General features: G+C 36.8%; 1 protein-coding gene across 4 annotated transcripts; it reads right to left on the bottom strand.

Moving 5' to 3' along the window:
• Positions 1-514: 514 nt before the first annotated feature.
• Positions 515-5,663, bottom strand: LOC140982752 (transcription factor GLABRA 3-like). Of its 4 annotated transcripts, none has more exons than XM_073449430.1 (9): positions 5,526-5,663; positions 4,936-5,384; positions 4,037-4,291; positions 3,413-3,509; positions 3,236-3,250; positions 3,098-3,154; positions 2,150-3,004; positions 1,354-1,797; positions 515-867 (listed from the first exon to the last, which is right to left on the bottom strand). In XM_073449430.1, the coding sequence occupies exons 2-9, from the start codon at positions 5,055-5,057 to the stop codon at positions 796-798; spliced, it is 1,917 nt and encodes a 638-aa protein (XP_073305531.1). In that variant the 5' UTR covers positions 5,058-5,384; positions 5,526-5,663; the 3' UTR covers positions 515-795. The 4 variants fall into 4 exon arrangements, with proteins under 4 accessions (XP_073305531.1, XP_073305530.1, XP_073305532.1 ...); XM_073449429.1 differs by having other exon boundaries at positions 4,936-5,126; positions 5,249-5,661; XM_073449431.1 differs by having other exon boundaries at positions 4,936-5,126; positions 5,526-5,655.
• Positions 5,664-20,901: the final 15,238 nt, after the last annotated feature.

A 20,901-nucleotide genomic window follows, 5' to 3' on the forward strand; every position in this document is an offset into this window, starting at 1 on the left:
CTTATTGAAGTGTAATCGTGACTTGTTGAAAACATTCAATCACAATACTTATTCATTGTTTTGATTGATGTGTCGTTTATTCGAGAATTTCGACTTTAACTTTGTTACATCCATAGTTTTGATTAGACGGTTTGAAATATATATTTGGATGCAGTTTGCTCCCTCAGGAGTTAGCCTTTGTTTTTCACTAGTATTGATTTTTATAAACTAGTAAGAATTCTGGTAAATCGTTTTGCCTTGAAACACCACACAATTATTTATACTTTTGCATGATTTATTTTATCTTATTTTATTCATTAAAGTTTATTTGTGTTTTTAATTAATATATTATGTTGCGTGTTTTTAATAAGTTTTATAACACCTGCACACAATACCTAAATCATATACACACAATCTTAATATTTTTGTACTTTTATGTTGAACAATTCTTTTACCAGTAATTAAAGAGGAGAAAGAAACAGATAAGGGGGGAAATTGAGGAGACATGGGAATGAAACCGAGAGGAGGAACTTGGGAAAAAGGAAATCATTTAATTCTCATTGGGATCCAAAAAAATAAGAAAATAAGAACATTTACAAACTTGTTCGATGGTCTGACCATCTAACACTACATTCCAACAGATTTGTCATAGTTTTCCGATCAACAGAAATTCGAGTGAAAATTATTATATGCCCAAACTCAGAATGCATCATCCGTGTTTACCCTCAGCTGATGAGATGATTCGAACATTACAACTTCAATATGAATCATTACCCAAATGTAGTCTAAAATCTTGATGGTTTTTTAGCATGTTCTTCAACATTTCTTGATAACCTTTTGAATGGCTTGTCTGATAGCTCCTGCTGACGCAAGTTTCAATCCATTACTCTGCAGATATAGATGTTCGAAGATTAGATATCTTGCATATATACGCATCTATACTATATATACAAACTTATTTGAAAGTTAGCATACAAGCATAGTCTTGTTCAAGCAGTGCTTGTTCAAAAAAGATGACTTCTTGGGCTTGAATTCAATCAAGTTGTTAATTTCAAGCTTGAGCAAGCTCATATCGAGTTAATCAAGCACTTCATGTGTGAAATTTTTCGAGCATCAATCGTACTTGAGGAATAAAAAGGGAATGCAACAACTTAACACTTCAATCTTTGTAAGAACCATTATAGTTTGCAGAAAAAATTTGGGTGTGATCACGTTCGCGCAAAGAGCACTCCAGCTCCACACAAGCAAATAGTCAAGGTATACCCACTTCAATTGACTTAAGAAATATTTCGACTCATTTCATACTATAAGTCAAACTGATTTATATTATGTAAGTTTTACTTATTCCTAATGATTTTAATTAGAAAAGCAAACCTTGGTTTTTATGGTCATGGAGAGGACCCCATCGCTGTTGGAAGTTTGGACGCTTTGTGGATGCAAATGTAGTTTGCTCAAGACTTCCATAACTTCGAGCAGTACACATTCCTTCCAAGAACACCTTGTCTCAATTATTACATCATTGTCCACAATACTGACAATTATATCATCTGTCGAAGAATCTCTCGATCTAACCATGTTCTTCACAAGTCCTACTTTATCGATATCACAAGCTTTTCTCTTGCTTCCCAGTGGCTTCTTGCCATTACCAATTCTGTTTTGGCCATAGTTATCAGAGGTCTGTTCAATGGCGTCGTGCAATTTACTTTTTGTCAACGACTCTTGCTCCATCACTTCTTTGTAGGATTCCAGTTCTTCGACCTTTCTCTCGAGCTCTTTCAAATACTCGATTGTATGATCAAGAATTGATACTTTGTCAACCTGCAAGAAGCATGGCCAAAAATCTTCTCTTGTAAATATGCTCAACAAAATGGTTAAAACAAAAGGCGAGTTAATTTTGTACCATGTCTACAATTATTTAAAGCCCAATACATCGACAACTGTTCATTTTGTCCAAAAATGTACATGAGAAAAGCCACAAAACAATATTTATAATCGCTGTTATTGATGTAAATCAATTTTTAAACTGTACAATACCATAGAACAGCATGTTCCGATTAAAACAGCCACATATGTAGCTAAGACGCACAGCAAGGGAGTACTATTGTTGGCCAACAATGTGGAATCACAGTAATAAGCAAATGCTCAAAACAAATGAAAGAGTTTTACATACCTTGCCACCAGATGGGACTAGTGACCCTAGAATAATAAATCTCTCGTTGATTTTTTCTCGTCGTTTCCTCTCAGACAAGACGTGGTTTCTGTCGTTCTCATCAGCTTCCTTCGAAGAGACATCTTTTTTACCCTTTTGTCTTTCAGATTCAAGCCTACATTGGTGCATTCTAGGTACTTCAAATATAACTTTCTTTAACAAAGTTTGTGGCGTTGGGGTTTGTGGCAATCGGGCACTCAACAACCCATCCTTCCTCCAACTAACAAAGCTCGATTCTTTATTTCCATTCCTGACGTATGGACCAAAAATCAATTGGTGGGAGCTTTTCAAAAGATTCGTAAGTACGCTGTGGTAATGAATATCATCACTTTGAGGACCAGCCTTCGGTTTCTGCTGATAGATTTCTAGAGTCTTGTGTCCCTGATTGCTAGTTTCCTTATACCCGTCGGCAAGTGGGACGACATTTTCAGGATTTTCATAGGTTTGAGATATACAATCGCTCGAGTTTGTCGAGTTGTTGAGGCCATTGCTGACTGCTTCGTCCACAAATGGCCAGTTTTTCATTTGAGAAGCTTCTCCATCAACCCCTTCTGCTAAATTTGATTCTTCTCTCAGCATATCGACCCCAAAATCATTTGAACTGTCATCTGGAGAACAAATCTCTACATCAGGACAATCAAGAAACTGATCGACTTCATTCTCTAGCATGTTAGCATTATCAGGCGTTTCAGAAATAAGGGCATTGTTCTTTGTGCTATTGTTGGGTACATGACTTGGAATCTTGGGCACAACGAAGGAAGGAATCTCCAGAAACGAAGTTTTAATATGCTGAATTAGATTTGGGTCCTCTGGCACCTTAAGAAAGAAAACCATAATTGGTCATTATCATTAATGATTTGAAACCTAAAAGCATACTGCACCCAGTTTTGGACTCGGCAAGTGGCTTACTAGATCAGTCGCTCCCAGTTCAATCACACCTCCTAAATGCGGAAAGCACACTACCGTCTGCACCAACAAGACATGATGTAAGTAACAATAAAATATTTTGAAAATAATATACTTCCAAAGCAGAAAACAAATCAGTACCCGAATACATGCACTCTGCAAGATGCATTGCAAGCCCAGCCAGTATATTTACATGGAAATTAGAAGGACATGACGAGTCAGATATTTCTCAAAGATTCAAGAAAGGAATCTGATTAGCTTGAGCAAAATTTATCAAGAAATAGATTTCAAGAAATTATGAGAGCTTCTTCAACTTGCCTTTGAAAGCAAAGAACGAGAGAAAACTTTGGTGTCTGCAAGGTGGGCGTTGCATAACCATATAGTTCGATTTTCTGCAAATGTTTTTCCTGGCAATCTTTACACATCCAAAAAAAGAATAATTAGTGTTTAATAGTTTGATGGATGTCGAGTACATTATTTCTATAAAGAGTTAATGGCGGCTTATAGCGGTAAAAATTTAACTAATTCTACCTCTTGAATATGTGAAAAATGAGATGTACTAGTGGTCCTGACAAGAAGACAACCTTTAAATTTCACGCATGAGCTAACTGAAGATGGTGACAGTACAGCTGTCAGGAATCTGTAATGCAGTTTTCGACTTGCATTGAAGATTTCACATCTTATTATTTCAACCATTTTCCGTAAAATTGATGAAATAACTATTTCATAAGTGATGCTTGCGCTATCACTACTAATTGAAATCAAGGTAAGATATTATTTAGGAATAAAATGTATCGTTGTATTAAAAGTTAAAGCTAATATTAATGATCCAGCGCAAATCTCAAGTCATTTTGGTTGCTAACAGCCACTCAGTATCCAAGAGCACTTGATGCACCCCATCAAATTACCAAGATAAAAAAATCGAAAGAAAAGAATCTTTACCCTTGGCCAATACTGAAGGCGAACGACATGCAAACCAAGAAATACCACTCAGCATCCGTAAGATCTTCAGGGGACAACGCAGCCGTAGGCCGTTTAGCTTGCTGGTTGGTTTCACCAGCTGAAAGAGACTCGAAAAGCTCTCTCAATTGATCACTTCTCTGCAAACCGAGCTGGTCTGTGTTCAACTCTGCAGCCTGAACTGTTTTTCGGGTTTTAATATCTCCATTATAGTACCCATCACCCCAGGTCAACACCCTAAACAATAACAACACGTAAAGTTGCTAGATTTAAGTGTATCACAATAGCTAAAACACACATTATTCACGTATAATTTCATATGCATTTTTAGTCCACGAGAAAATGTAGGACAAGTAAATACTAGGAGCTTTCCATTTCACTACTTAATCAGGAAAATTTCCCACAGATGCAGTCAAACTTGATGATTTCTTGGTTTAACAAGAGATACTGAACTAATTATAAGTGCTGCTAACACGGATTACTAAAATAAATAGAAAGATCGACAGAAAAATCATTTAGTTCAAGTCTGGAGCAGAAGGCCCATCAAAATCAGATGTGCATTTGATAGTCTCCATCTTTGTTGGTTCTTTTTAGTGTAAGGGTCAACATGGAAATTTTCCACACAAAACAAATCTTGGGTCTAAAACTATCTTGCCCACAGATTTTCATGGGATTTTTAGAAATGGGCATTTATGCAAAAAGATTTGTCAACATTGTGGCAATCTTTTCAATGACAGGAAAAAAACACACAGACGAGAAAAGGAGATAAAGATTTCAAAACAGAACAATAAAAAGAGAAGTGGGCATTATCCCCAATCAGATTATTCAAATTTTTTTATGTTTTTTGTAATATAAAGATGTACCAAAGATTAAAGTTTTACCCCGGTTTTTCAGCTGAAATTGACCAAAAAATGGCATAGTTCCACTGAATGTTTCTAATGGCAAGAGCAAGCTGCTTCTTTAGATTCCCTGGGACTTGCTTTGTGTTTTTCGCAGTAGCCATTTTGACTCTGGATTCCAAATCCCAGCTTACAGATAAATGTATAAAATAACACTGGAATAACCAATCTTCCTTCAAAAAGAAAAGAAGAAATATATATATTTAAAGAAATGTCCAACTTCGTGTTTGACAAACTCCATCAGAGATGTGAACAAAACTACAGCATTCTCAAGTCCAAGGCTGTTGATTCTTATCACATCCAAAATATGCCAGAAAAAGGATTCTTGTTGACCACAGCTCTTGGTGCTCAATGTCAAAATATCACAATAAACTTAATGAGACCCTAAAAAACAAAATCCCAAATCAAGATAAAACTTCCCTTTTAAAGGCCTGCAAAAATTTTGGTTAAAAGACCAATAAATGAGCTTCCTTTTTGGAGGAATCAATAGAATTGTGCTATGAATATGCACGAGTATTGTTTGACAAGAATATGATATGATTTGAAGATCCTGCTCACCATTTCAAACTCACCTCAACACTCTAAACCCAAGTTTTTCAGATTTCTATGGAGATGGGAGGAGAGTAATTTGCTCTAGAACAAATGGGAAATAAGTCGAAATGCAATTGAAGATTTTTGGGTTGCTGCGTGAAATTTCGGAGATCGGGACATTGGACAATGGACCCTACACAGAGAACAGGCCTAACAAAACTCCACAATTTTTTTATGCTAGAAATAGACTGCGGCCAAAAAATTATTGATTTCCGCAAACAAAAAAAAATAAAAATTATTTATCTGTCTAATTTATTTGTTCATATATTTATGAAAAATTCTATTTTTAAAAATTCTCGAAATTATTTAATAATTTGTTATAAAATCAATTTATATCTGCATACTGAATCCTATTTTTAAATAATACTTTTATTATAAATTTATTTACTAACTTATTATTTCATAATATTAAATTATGTTATGAATTATTTTTATTATATAGTAATCGCATGTTATTAAGAGTATTTTGGAAAACATTCTTAGTCTTAAAAGTAAATTATTTAATTTGATTTTATGATGCCAATAATACATACTCGTGAGCATGGGTGAATAACATTGTATATTTTTTTATTTTTGTCTTGTTAATAGTCGTCGATTCACAAATTTAGCCTATTAACTTTTTCTATTTTAGTTATTTTTATTGGAGTGCTCAGGGATGGCGACAGACTGTATGTCAGGATCGGGTTAGAGTTTAAAGAAAGTGAATAAATTCTTTTAAAATTTTCTTCTAAATTCTATCAGATAGTGAGACCGGTCATGATGGTGTTAAGTATCAAGACCAGATTTTTTCAACTTCTTAAGAAACATTCGGACCACAAATTGTGTGGAAATGGTTTGATGAATCTTATGACTAGTTTTACTCAAATAAGGTAATTTAAACAAGATAAATAAATGCAGTAAGGAAAATAATACAAGTGATGTTTATGGATGTTCGGATACTTAAACTTCTATTTCACTCTTCTTCCACTTGTGGAATGATTTCACTACAAGATTTTGGTTATACAAAACTTGTAACAACCTGCTTCAACTTTTGGATTTAATCGTTGCTTAAATTGAAACTCCTAGTAACTTCTTACAATGATTGAGACACACATTCTAAAAACCAATATATAAATAAGATGCTGAATCCTTCGACTTAAACTACCGAGAAACTTCTCAAACAGTATTGGCAAGAAACGACTGCGTAGTTTGACAAAAACCCTTGAAGATCCTTGATGATCTGAATAAATATTATTTTGGAGTAAGAGCTGATGAAAAGTGAGTATCAAAGTGACAAGTGCCCGAAAATCTGTTTTTTAAGAATGCAAGCTTGAATTGTCTATGTCATTTACTCTTCTTGGCATCTCTATATATATTATCTTATGTATTTTTCCGTTCAACGTTCGACTATAGATCATTAAATGAGCATTAATACTAAGGTATTATTGTTGTCTTACTTTCTTGCTTTATCGAATCTCATTTAATAAGCATATAGGCATATACCAATTGTGATGGAAAACCACCACTAACATCATAAAATAACTAGCTTTGTCCGTAGACTTTTGTGGAAAGCTTCTGATCTTCTGACATCATGTTTGTTGGGTAAGATAAGTCTACCAACGTTTCTGAAAAGTAGTAAAATCTTTGTAAGATGTGTTGACTCGACTGTTTATAGATGTTCTTGGATATAGTGAGCAGTTGAGTAGTTTGCCACAAACTAATGAACAAGAGATGGTCGAGTAGCTTAGTATTTTAAGATCGGTTGCAAGGATTCTACCGAAGCTGTTGAGTGCATGTAATACAAAGCAAATTGTAGTTTGATCCAATACAATAAATTATTGTTTGTCATTACCAAAACTAAGGGGTCTAACAATTTCTCCCTTTTAGGTAATGAAAAAACATAAGCTTCAGAGATAATATGAGATAAATAAAAAATAAATTTCATCGAGATAATGAATTTCATTGTTACAAATAGATAGTAGTAAAAACCTATTACACTTACGTATATAAAAAATCTATATATAAAAAAAGTCTATCTCCTAAACCATGAGCTTCCACTACGTCCTGATCTACCACATCTCTTCTGATATTCTCTCTTATTCTCTTATGTAACTGCTCGTCTTTTGACTTCATCTAGCCTCTTCTTGCCTTCTATATTCTTCTTCTCCCTTTTTGGCATCACCTGACCGAAATTGACATAACATTAATTGCAGTTGGGCGCCAAGGGTAGCCTTAAGACTGTCGATAGGAGCCCCAAGTATTTGTTTAGTCTAGACAATGTGACTATGACATTGTTGGTGTGCTTCTTTGAGCTTTTGAATTCATCCATGCAGCCTTTGATATCTGATTTTAGATCTGAGACATTGCACATGACAACTTGGTCTAGATTAGAGATTCTGATGATGGAGGCTAGCAGATGAGCATGAAAGTCGACCATGACTTTTGAACTTTCTCAAGATGGAAGTTGACCTCAGCAAAGTGTGCATCAGCTGCAATTTGATCAGGTTGGCTTGATGGTTCAGCATTAGAAGTGTCGTCAAAATCCGAAAAGTTTTCTATATTGTCATTTGGCGTCTCCAAATGCTCCAAGTCATCTGATCCAGAGGTTCTTTCTCAATTGGGAATGATGGGAGAGGCATTTTTCTATTCTCATACCCGACCGACGGAGAAAATATATGAGGAGAGTCAGCTAGAGTAGCTATCTTTGGAGATGGTGGGAATTGAGGAGCTTATTCTTCAAAAATATTCTCAAGAAATGTACTTTTTGGACTGGTATCTTTTTCAGTTTCCATTGAGATAGACTGGTCACCAGAGAGGTCGAAATCCATCATTGATTTCACTACATCATCTACTGAAGTCAAAGGGGTCTCAGGTAGATCTGTCTTCATATCAGCAACCGTGGAAGGCTCTGTTTCAGGGTTATTGGGAGAGGGAATAGAGAATTTTACCTTCGGTTGGGTTTCCCCAATAGTTTTAGCAGGAACAGTGGTCGTGATTGGATCAGCTGTAGAATAGAACTCTTAGACCGCCGATTGTTCTACTGAGAAGGAAAGACCCTCTATTTGTGGGACAATTGATTCATCCTTTTTTCTTTCATTCATTCTTTCTTATTCTTCTTATATGCACATTTTCTTGAGCATTTCTTCAGCCTCTCTAGCATAAACCTCAATGGTTTTGTCTAGAGGCATCTTGGGCATTCAAATTACCTCTGCTGAACTCTGATCTTGGAGGCGATAATGATAACATCGTGCTCCAGCTTTGATATAACATCACCATCATCGAGATCAGTGCAGTTATTCTCATCAAAATTATTTTTTCGTTGGATAATAATGAGTCGAAGAAGACACTCCCACAATTGAAAATCAACTAAAGTTCAATTGACAAGAGCGACTTCAATTTTTTATTTCTCAGCCCAATCCAGCATTTGACCTTTAAGAATGACCAGCTTCTCCAAAATATCTTTCTCCTGAATAGTTTTGAATTGTACTTATGTGCGATGTTCAAACCACTCATTGAACATCACCAGTCTTCTTGCTACTGCCTTCAACACTTATGATAGATTCAGAGTGACATCTATCTGAACCTTTGTAGGAGCTTTGGAAGGTGATTGCATCTTCCCCTTACCCTTGTCTTTAGGGTTCACTGGGGCAAAAAGAGCGGTTGAAGAAAAAAATCCTTTTGAGATACGGATGCCAGCCACTGGTCAAGTGGGCTGAACTTGTGGAATTTATTATGGTTGAGCAACCTCGGACACAAGCTTTAGTTTTCTTTTCTTGGGCTTCTTAGCCACGTTCGCCCGTTTAGGTAGAGCGGCCAGAGTCATGGGCTTGGTGAAAACTTGTTTAAGAGGGACATTCTCGATGTCATCCTCTTCATCAGTCTCGGTATAAACCATTTTTCTCTTCACCGGTGCCCAAGCCAGTGTCTTCTTTTTCAGCAGTTAAAAGCCACTTACTCAGAGTCGGCTGCTATCTCAGTGGTCGAAAAGGAAACATTTCTCTTTAAAACATCAGTACAATTGCAGCGTTGAGCTATTTCTTGGGATGCAATGGCTCGATGATTTCAATGCTCGCCTTCTACAAGTCGTGCAACTAACAGGACACCATCCCAAATACTTCTGATTGATCTTTTCCCTTGACTATTTCACACAAATTTTCAAATAAGATGTCTGACCACCTGACGCCAATCCTTAAGGCAATCAATGCCATATACTGAAATTTTTCTTGAGTAATCTTGTCGTAGACTCCTGCTTTTACAAGAAGATATTTGACCACGATGTTGGCCATGAGTCGAAATTCTACCTTTAAATTCTGCTTCTCGATCGGAATTGAAATGAGATTTCCAGACAGAGAGAATCCACTACTCCAGAGGTCTGCGTTGCCTCCTGGTAGATCATAAACTTTTCCCACACTAGTTGAGGGCAGTTCTAGTAAGTTCCCGAAGAACTCTTGAGAAATGATGATGTTTAAGCCATTGATAGTACATATGACACTTTTGTGCTCCATTCTGGCAGAAAGAAAGAACTGCTTCACCATAGTCAAACTGAAGATAGATCCACATAAGAGGAACTTCCTTAGACTGGAAGCCTCAAGCATCTCAAGAACAGAGGAGATAGCTTCATTCTTAATGGAGTAGATAGCTTCAAAATAAACTGCGAGACAGATCTTTTGGATAGACATATTAAATATGTAGAAAATCTTTTCGAAGAGCAAATGAAATGCGCAGAGGGAATTTTTTATAGCAAGAAGGTTTGAAGGCACATAAATTTCAAAGCAAATGTGAGAGTAAAATATTTCTAAGATTTGAAGATGAATTATATATATGATTTGATGAGAAAACCACAACAGAACAAGCGTCAATTCACTTGTGAATTTAAATTTTAAAATTTGAAAAGAATGTGAAAAGGTGACAAAACTTTTCACATTTATTATTGCACATTTAATGAGTAGAATATCATTGTCTGTCAATATTTTAAAGTTTAAAAGTTATGTCAACAGATTGTCCTTTAAATCATATTATAATTAATAATGAAGTCATTTAAGTGATAGCAGTCGAATAAATCACAGCTTTCGAAAGGTCATTCAGCGGTTTTGATTTAAAACTTTTTGTATCTTCTGGATAATTATTTTATCATGTTTGACGTATTTTAACTTTATTTAAATGCGATAAAATGCTAAGGAGCATTCCCCATAAACATATATAATAAGATAAATCTACCAAACCTAAAATATTTCTGAAATAAGAAAACTTAGCGTCAGACAGCGGTTTGGTAAAAATATATGTTTCTTGTTGATTGGTGGAGATGTATTACAGTCGAATCTTCTTTTTCATGACATTATCTCTTATGAAATGATGTCTAATATCAATTACTTTGTTCTGGAATGCATCACGAGATTATATGTAATGGAAATTACTCTTGTATTGTCACAGAAGATGAAAGCTTCATTCGACCAGAACTCATAGTCTCTAAGTTACTATTGAATTTATAGGATTTGTGCACAACATCTCCCGATTGCTAGATATTCTGTTTCACTAGTTGGAATGGTTATTGATGTCTGCTTCTTGCTGAACCAGGAGATCAATCTATCTCCAATAAATTGACATGATCCACTAGTGCTCTTCATGTCAATCTTCAACCTGCATAATTTGCATCTGATTATCTAACAATGTTAAAACTTGAGTCTTTTGGACTCACACTAATAGTTCCTTTAAGATATTTAAAAATTCTTTTAGTTGTAGTGTAATGAGATTGTTTAGGAACAGCTTGAAATCTAGGACAAAGACAGACTGTAAACATAATATCCAGTAGACTAACGGTTACATATAATAATGAGCCTATAAAACCACGATATATGGTTACCTCGACCGGAATTTTCCCATTGTCTTTGTCTAACTTGATTTCTGCATTCATGGTGGTAGATGCAACAGAACAATTATCCATTCCAAATTTTTTAACGAGCTATTTGGTATGCTTGAATTGGTTAATGAATATTCCTTTGTCGAGTTGTTTGACTTGCAGTCCAAGGAAGAAATTAATATCTCCTATCATGCTCATCTCGAATTATTCTTGCATAAGCTTAGAGAATTTCTCACAAATTTTTAGGTTAGTTGACCCAAAAATGATGTCGTAAATATAAATTTGAACTAACAGAATACGATCTCTCTTGGTAAATGTGAACAAGGTCTTACCGACCGTTCCTATCACAAAATCGTGATCAATTAAAAATTTAATAAGAGTGTCATACCAAGCTCTAGGTGTTTGCTTAAGTCCATATGAAGTTTTGTCTAGTTTAAAGACATAACAAGGATAAACAAGATTGATAAAACCTGGTAGTTGTTCGACATAAATTTTTTTTTGATAAAGGCCATTTAGAAATGCTGAATTTACATCCATTTGATAGACTTCGAACTCCTTAGAAGCAACATATTCAAGGAAGATTCATCTGGCCTCAAGTCTTGCAGCCAGTTCGAATGATTTATCAAAGTCAATATCCTTCACTTGTCGGTGCCCTCAAGCTACAAGACGGACCTTCTTTCTCACAACCGTTCCATTCTCATCTAGTTTGTTCTTGAACACCCATCTAGTTCCAATAACATTTTTCTTGTCCGGTCGAGTAACTAGATGCCAAACTTTGTTGCACACAAACTGGTTAGGTTTTTCTTGCATGACTTCTATACATTTAGCATCTACCAATGCTTCATCGATATTTTTGGGTTCAATCTGGGAGATAAAAGTTGCATGCAAGAGCTCATCAATCATTTGCTTCCTAGTTCTAAGATGAGAAGAAGGGTTACGGATGACCATATTGGGTGGATGATTTCTACTCCACCAATAGTTTTGTCCAAGATGTCGTGGATCCATTTGAGGTTCATCTTCCTCTTCAATGATAATATCTTCATTTTGTCTTCAAAGAGCGGTCTCACTGTCACTTTCATAGATGAGATTAATTTTCTTCAATCTTTTACTTATCTCATTGATGTTTACCTGTTCTTGAGCTGCACATACAGAATATTCATAAAAAGTAACATGAACGGTTTCTTCAACGGTCAGAGACTTATCGTTAAAGACTCTTGAAGCTTTGCTGACTGATTAATAAACAATAAATAATCATTCATCATCTTTAGCATCGAAGGCAGTTAAGTGAGTTTTGACATTGTTGTGAATGAAACATTTGCAGCCAAAAATCTTGAAATATGAAATGTCCGGTTTCATACCATTCCAGATCTCATAAGGAAATTTTTTTTGTCCTTTGTAAATCATACATCTCTTTTGAGTGTATCGGGAGTACTCATGTTTGATTTCCTGATCATCTAGATAGGATCCAAGGGTTTTATTTTTGAATTCACTACCTCTGCCACTCCTTATCATATCTATCACATAACCTTTTTCTTTTGGCAAACATTTCAAAATTTTGAAGAAATTTGATATTTGGACGGTAGAAAGTTTACCCAAGTGTATCGGGAACAGTCATCTACTATTACTAATGTGTACGTCATTCTCCTTATGTTCTTCTTTGGTATTGACTCAAATAGATCCATATGCATTAAATCCAACCACTTGGTAGATAAGTTAAACCTTTTTGTTTTTAAAGGAAGATCTCACTTGCTTGCCCAACTGACATGCAATACAAATTTTATTTTTAACAACAATGTATTTGGGCAGACCGGTCACCAATCATTGGTTACTTGACAATATATTTGAAGTTTAGATGATTCAGCCGCTTGTACCACAGCCAATCCAATGCTTATCACTATTATGAGCAACAAAACATGTGGGGCAAGGGAAGTTGATTATCTTTCCAACTTATTATGTAAGTTTTTTGTTCTCTTAATCGGGTTGTCATAATATCATCATTAATAAATTTCACAGTGCAAGTGTGTTGGTGAAATTCAACAGAGTAACTATTATCACATAGCTGGCTAATGTTAATTAGATTATTGAACGAATTTTCAACTAATAGCACATCTTTAATGATGACTTTACAATAAATAATCTTATCATTACCCATGATTTTACTTTAGAATTATCACCAAATATGATTTTTGGTCATTTACATTCAATTACTTCTGAAAATATATTTTTGTTTCTGGTTATGTGCTTTGAGCATCCACTGTCGAGGTAACAAATTGACTCTTTAAACACTTTTTCTTGTGTACATGTCAACAAACACAAAATAATTTTGGTGCACATATATATTTGGGTCCATATTGGATTAATCTTTTTGGGGCTCACACTTTAATCACCCTAATGGTCTTACCCGTGTGTGTGTCCAGAAATTCTAGCGATCAAGTAAAAATGTGTTTAATGATATGCAGTGCTTTAGATTTAATCATATGTTTTTTTGGGTCTTTTATCCTTGTTATCCAGTTTGTATCTCTTTTGAATTGGCCTACAATTGAAGTATTGTCTTGGTTTCCTCTTTTGAGAAGACACTGTGTATATGTCGTGATAGATTGTTCCAAGACTGGTTGGGATACGACCGGTTTTTCTGTCCATTCCCATTTGGTTTTGGCTTAGCCAGGTTTTCCCTGACTTAGAGTTATGAGGTTCAATGTATCTCAATCCTCTATGCTTAGCTTTGTTCTCACATGACACTTTCTGACCTGCTTGGATTTCAGGCTTATCATGTTCATATTGTTAGAGTAGATGCACGTCGAACCAAGTGTTGGCCGAGTGTTCACAATGAAACTCTATGTATAAACAGTCTTTATTTTAATAATATTTGAAATTATTGTTTTGGCACTTCTTTATCTGTATACCCATGCTAGTTGCATAGATAAAGTCCTTGAATATACAAATAGTAGAAAGAATATGAGGTGCTTATATGATGAGTATCATGAAACTCATATTTGCATATGTCCTAGTTTATGGTTATACACCATTAGTCCTTATGACCCGGGACAACATTGAGACTCTATGTGCTAGAATTACACTTTGACTTGTTTACCGACTGTCAAGGGGTCATCAGGTGGCAAGGTTGGGTGTTTTGTCGAAACATATAGGAGTCGATGCATTGTAGTCGGGGATTCACCGCTTACCTTCGGGTATGGATATCCTATGTGTATGTAGTTTGAAATCTCTGATCAGAGTATGGTGGTAATTATGAAAGGGGTTTCATATATTACACCATCGATGCAACTACGACATGACACATAGTATCGATTCATTGACAACTCTCGATATACCAATGGTTGTCGAATCGGTCGGGATATATGAGTTGAAGGGATCGTACTGTACGCTAACCATAATTGAATAGTTCTTGCAGGCACTATCATTTGATACCTAAAGAATCATGTAAGCGATGCTGCTTGGCGTTTAACATGATTGGTTGGGTACTATCAGACTTGAGTTCTTACGTTCTTATTATCAAGGAGTTGATAAGTAAGAATGGAGCAATTGGGGTATGCTCGTATAAGGACATGTTTAGTCCGAATCACATGGAGATGTGAACCCACGGCTAGTTGTATCAATGAACCATTGAGGGTCACACAAGTGCTAACTTTCTAGATCTCGTTGAGAAGTAAAATAGTTCAATGCGTTGAACGGCTTATAAAAGAGTTTATAAGTGTAAATAAAATAGAAGTATGGCTTCTATAAGGAGAATGTAACTTTTAATTTGAGGAAGTGTTCCTAAATTAAAAGTTAGCCAAACGAGAATGTATTTGAAAATTGTGATTTTCATATACATTATTATGGACTAAATTAAATTAATTCAAGTGTTGAATTAATTAAACACTAGTGGACCTAGTAGAGTCCAAACAATTAAATTAATTCAAATGTTGGATTAATTAAACAACATTGGGCCTTGTAGAGCCCAATTAGAAATAATTATTAAACTAGTGGGCTTGAATAAAATCAAGTAAGGTTTAATTGGTCTCAAATTTGTTTGAGACAATTAAATTAAAGTCCATGGACCTTGTAATTGTTACAAGCCCAAATAGAATGTGCATGGGGGAGGTGAAGAGTTGGGAGACAACTTTTTCAATGTTCAAGGCTTGGCATGCAACTTTTTGGCTTTAACTTTTTCCACAACCAAGAAAAGTCTTCCCTTCTCTCCTCCCCACCCCCTTTGGACGAAAATTTGAAGCCAAAAATTCTCCGTTTTTCTTTCTTCAATTGTTGATGAAAGCACACACTTCTCAAGGAAAAATGCTCTAATTTTTCTAGTGCAAAATTAGAGTGGATCTACTTTGTTAGTGGTGGACCTAATTTGAAGAAAGGAGTCCAAAAGAAAGGTGAAGCTTGTAGATTGTCAATCCTTTGAAGAGCTTAGTTGTTTGACAACTAAGTTGGAGCCATCATCAATCCATTGTGATTGATAGGTATATTCTCTAAAACACCCTATGAATGTCATATTGTGTTTTTGTATTTGCTACACTTGAAAAATGTTGTGGCCGAAAATTTTCCTTCAAAAATTTTGATTTTTAAACTTTTGTTGCGCATTCGGGCACCGTAATCGATCTTCTTTCAAGTGGTATCAGAGCTATGGTTACGATTTTGGTGTAGCAAATACATATTATTATGTTGAGGTCGATTTCTAACCGCGTGAGATAATTTTTTGCAACAAAAATCAATGTCATGGAAAGGGAGAAAACGGGAAGCATGTTGCTGCCCATTTCGGGCAGCTCGGGCTGCCCGAGGGGCTGCCCGTAATTAAAAAAAAATTTTGGCATGTTGGCCAGAATCCGGCGACGGCGATGACGACTAGGGTTTCCAAAAGTGTTTTGGATTATCAAAGTGTCATGGGCCTTGATGTTGTTGGGCCATTGGATGGCTGACATATTTGTGAAATTTAAATGGGCCAAAATGTTTTTGGTGAAAAATGATTTTTTGGGGCCCTTAAGTTTAAAATTACAAAAGTTGCAAATATTTTCTCATGAAATAAATAATTGAAGTTGGACTTTAATTATTTATAGTAAATTGTGACTTACAAGAAATTCGGTTATAAATAAATTAATTTGAAAGTAGCAAAGGATTTTGTATACTTTGTTAATTTAGTTTATAATCGTGGCGGTTAGTGATTGGATCAAGATATATAATATTGGATCAATTAATTATTGTGATAATTNATAAAGTGGGCTTGGTTTATGGCCCGTTCCCACCCCATGAGATGTATCCCTATTTGCCATGGATATTTATTTGTAAATATTAGTATAGTGGAAGATCAAGATTGGAAGATGGTGGCCTTGATGATTATGAAGATCGAAGACATGTAAATATTGGAAGCTAATGTAATAGTTGCATTTGCATCCCATGCATTTCCTTAGGATTGGACCTAGGCCCGTGTTTAGCTCACACGGGCCATTAGTTTTGGGGCGATTGATCATCCTTGTTTTGTTTACTGTTTATAATATATGCATGATATGTTATAAATAATGAGTATGTGCGTTATTATTATGATAATAACAAAGTTGCATGAATCCGGCAAACATACGTTCAAACATGGCGAGTTTTTAAATAAAATTAATGATGAGACCTTTCAAAATTAAAAACCCTCATTTTGAATAAGATTCAAAATTAATATCAAGCCCGAAAAAGGGAATTATAAAGTTGTTTATAATTTTCATGTCTTCCATCGACAATGGGTGCATGATGAACGCTACCCGTGCTCGGGGCTCGGCTCATATTATTGGGGGGGCCCTGGGTGCCGGAAAGCTGTGACATCCAATGATATGGTGATGTGAACTACGTGGAACTCCCATGATTTCGGCTCATATTATTGAGGGAACTCATGACAACCGTCCATTAAGGTTCAACATCGATGGATAAGGCTTGACACGTAAAGATGAACGACGTCGTATTATTGGGTCCTAATCAAACGTGAGACAAAAGTTTACGTAGAGGGTTCCATGGAGATGCAATTGGAAACTTTACCTTTTAGGAATTGTGATTGGCTGATATTATTCGAGATCATAATTCGCTAATTGGACCTTACGTACCTACTGAGGAAAGGAGTTTCCCGTTTTCACTAGAGGGTAGTGAAAATGTCAAAACAGTGGGAGCGAAAATTTATAAAGTAAAAGTCTATACTTTATATCTTACTAAATATTTTAAAATAGTTATTAACATTTATCTGTTTTACTTTTCAGTACAATTTTTGACAATGACTTCGATTCGCAATCCGCTATCTACAATACTCGACAAACACGTATTAACCGGACCTAATTATCTCACTTGGCTAAGAAACCTAAAGATCGTCTGGAACTCGGAAAGGACTGCATATACACTGACTGAGTCGTCCCCTGTTGAGGCTCCGACTAGCTGCACTCCTTAGGAATTGCAGACCTACAAGGATTGGTGTGACCATGACTTGAAGGCCAAGTGTTTTAAGCAGGCTTCTATGAATGATGAGCTGCAGAGGCGTTTTGAGGATGCAAAGAGTGCTGCTGACATTCATTTGCACCTCAAAGAGCTCTTTGGTGAGCAAACTCGGCCTCTTAGGCATGCTACCGTCAAGGAGCTAATCACTTTGCGCATGCGAGACGGGGCCTCGGTCCGTGAGCATGGCCTAAAGATGATTGGGCTCGTGGATAAGCTCGTTGGCATGGATCTGATTTTGCCTTCGGAGTTGACCACCGACGTGTTGCTGTTGTCATTGCCTAGCTCATTTGATCCTTTTGTGGTGAACTTCAACATGAACAAGATGGAGCCGACCCTTGAGGAGTTGGTGAACATGCTTGTGACCTTTGAGTCCACCATCAAGAAAGAGAAGCCGGTTCTTTTTGTGGGCTTTTCATCTGGTACGAAGACCGGTCCACCTGGGAAGGGAAAGAAGCGTTCTTTCCAACGTCCCAAGAAGAGCGTGCCCTTGAAGAGGCAGACTCCGGGTCCCGTAGTGGCAGCCACACCAGTGAAGGCTGACAAGACTGTTGACATCTGTCATCACTGCAAGAAGCCTGGACATTGGAGGCGTAACTGCAGGGAATATCTTGCCCAGAAGAGTTCTGGAAACGGTATGTTCTATATTGAAGTAAACATTTCAATTAACTCTACTTCTTGGGTATTGGATACCGGATGTGGCTCACATCTCTGTAATGATTTGCAGGCGATGGGAAGAAGTAGGAGGCTCAGGGAAGGTGAGACCTTCTTGAGGATGGGCAATGGAGCAAGGGTTGCTGCCAAGGCCGTAGGAGATGTTTGCTTGTATTTGAACAATGATTTTAAGTTATTTTTGAGAGATGTTTTGTTTGTACCAGATTTGGTGAAAAACATTATTTCCATTTCTATGTTAGATAAAGATGGATTTTCTTGTTTATTTAGCAAAGGTGTTTGCAATATTTACAAGAATGAATGTTTAATTGGTACTGGAGAACTTGAAAACGATCTCTACACCTTAAAATTGAAAGATATTCCACTAAACAATGTCCAAGCAATAACAACAACAAACAAGCGCAAACAAGATACTCTAAATTCGGCACAATTGTGGCATGCTCGATTAGGACATATTTCCCTAAGAAGGATGAACAAGTTAGTGGGAGTGGGCATGTTTGATATGTCTGATATTAATGCTCTCACGACTTGTGAATCCTGTCTAAAAGGAAAGATGACCAAAATTCCCTTTAAGGGCCATGTGGAGCGAGCCAAAGGGTTATTGGATTTGATCCATACCGATGTGTGCGGTCCGCTTAGCATCACCACTAAGCATGGACATGCCTACTTCATCACCTTTACCGATGACTTTTCGAGGTATGGGTATGTGTATTTGATGAAATACAAGTCTGAAGCCTTTGAAAGGTTCAAAGAATTCAGAAGTGAAGTAGAGAAACAGTTGGGACGAAGCATCAAGACACTTCGATCGGATCGAGGTGGTGAGTACTTGAGTGCCGAGTTCCAAGAGTATCTTAGGGAGAATGGGATTCTCTCGCAGTGGACTCCGCCCGCTACACCGCAGTTGAATGGTGTTTCGGAGCGTCGTAACCGGACTTTGATGGACATGGTTCGGTCTATGATGGGGTTCACGGAGTTGCCGCCATCCTTTTGGGGATATGCGCTTGAGACAGCGGCACTGTTGTTGAACAATGTCCATACAAAGGCAGTTGATAAGACACCATATGAGATATGGATGGGTAAGCCTCCAAAATATTCTTATCTTAGAATATGGGGGTGCCCTGCTTACGTGAAGCAGGCAGTGGGAGATAAATTGGATAGTCGATCCATTTTATGCTACTTTGTGGGATATCCAAGGAATTCAGTTGGATATTATTTCTATCATCCCCAAGAAACAAAGGTGTTTGTTTCTAGGAATGCAACCTTTTTGGAAAAGGAATTTCTATTAGATAGAAAAGGCGAGATGATAGAACTCGAAGAAGTTCGAGAGACACCCACAGTTGTAGAACCCACACCCGAGGAGCCAAGTGAGGAGATACAAGCTCCTAGAAGATCCGAGAGAGTCTCGAGACCACCTATGAGGTATGGTCTGCTTCTTGAAGAGGGCCATGATGAGCCTAACCTTGGATGTGATCCAAGGACCTTCAAGGAAGCGTTATCTGATGCCGATTCATCCAAGTGGCTTGAAGCAATGGAATCTGAGATGAATTCCATGCATTCGAACCAAGTGTGGAATCTTGTAGATCCACCTGAGGGAACTGTTCCCATAGGGTGTAAATGGATTTACAAGAGGAAACTTGGGGCGGATGGGAAGGTATTGACCTTCAAGGCGCGACTGGTAGCAAAAGGGTATACTCAAAGACAAGGTGTTGACTATGAGGAAACCTTTTCTCCAGTTGCAATGTTCAAGTCCATAAGGATATTGCTAGCCATAGCTGCATGGTATGACTATGAGATATGGCAGATGGATGTTAAGACAGCCTTTCTTAATGGGGATATTAAGGAAGAGATTTACATGTCTCAACCCGAAGGGTTTACATCTATCGGAAGTGAGCATATGGTATGCAAACTTCAGAGATCTATTTATGGTCTAAAGCAAGCATCTAGGAGTTGGAACCTCAGATTCGATAGTACAATCAAAGAGTTTGGTTTTACTAAGAATCCTGAGGAACCCTGTGTGTATAAGAAGGTCAGTGGGAGTGCTGTGACATTCCTGGTGCTTTATGTTGATGACATTCTACTCATTGGGAATGATGTAGGAATGTTGCAATCAACTAAAATATGGTTAGTAAGTAAGTTCTCGATGCAGGACTTGGGTGAAGCATCTTTTGTATTAGGAATACAGATCTATAGAGATAGATCAGGAAGATTGCTTGGTCTCACCCAGTCCACATACATTGATACCATCGTGAAGCGGTTCTCGATGGATGAGTCCAAGAGAGGACATCTACCAATGTGTCATGGCGTGTCCCTATCCAAGTTTTTGTCTCCCAAGACTGATGTAGAGATAGCGGCGATGACAAGCATTCCTTATGCATCTGCGATTGGTA

The sequence above is a fragment of the Primulina huaijiensis genome, chromosome 8, assembly GCF_012295235.1.
Source record: "Primulina huaijiensis isolate GDHJ02 chromosome 8, ASM1229523v2, whole genome shotgun sequence".
Lineage (NCBI taxonomy): Eukaryota > Viridiplantae > Streptophyta > Magnoliopsida > Lamiales > Gesneriaceae > Primulina > Primulina huaijiensis.

Coding starts and splice junctions, on each gene's coding strand:
- LOC140982752 (XM_073449430.1), bottom strand. CDS start 5,057: ATGGCTACTGCGAAAAACACAAAGCAAGTCCCAGGGAATCTAAAGAAG. Junction 4,292..4,935: donor ATTTCAGCTGAAAAACCGGG/GTAAAACTTTAA, acceptor GTTATTGTTTAG/GGTGTTGACCTGGGGTGATG. Junction 3,510..4,036: donor GCCTTCAGTATTGGCCAAGG/GTAAAGATTCTT, acceptor GGATGTGTAAAG/ATTGCCAGGAAAAACATTTG.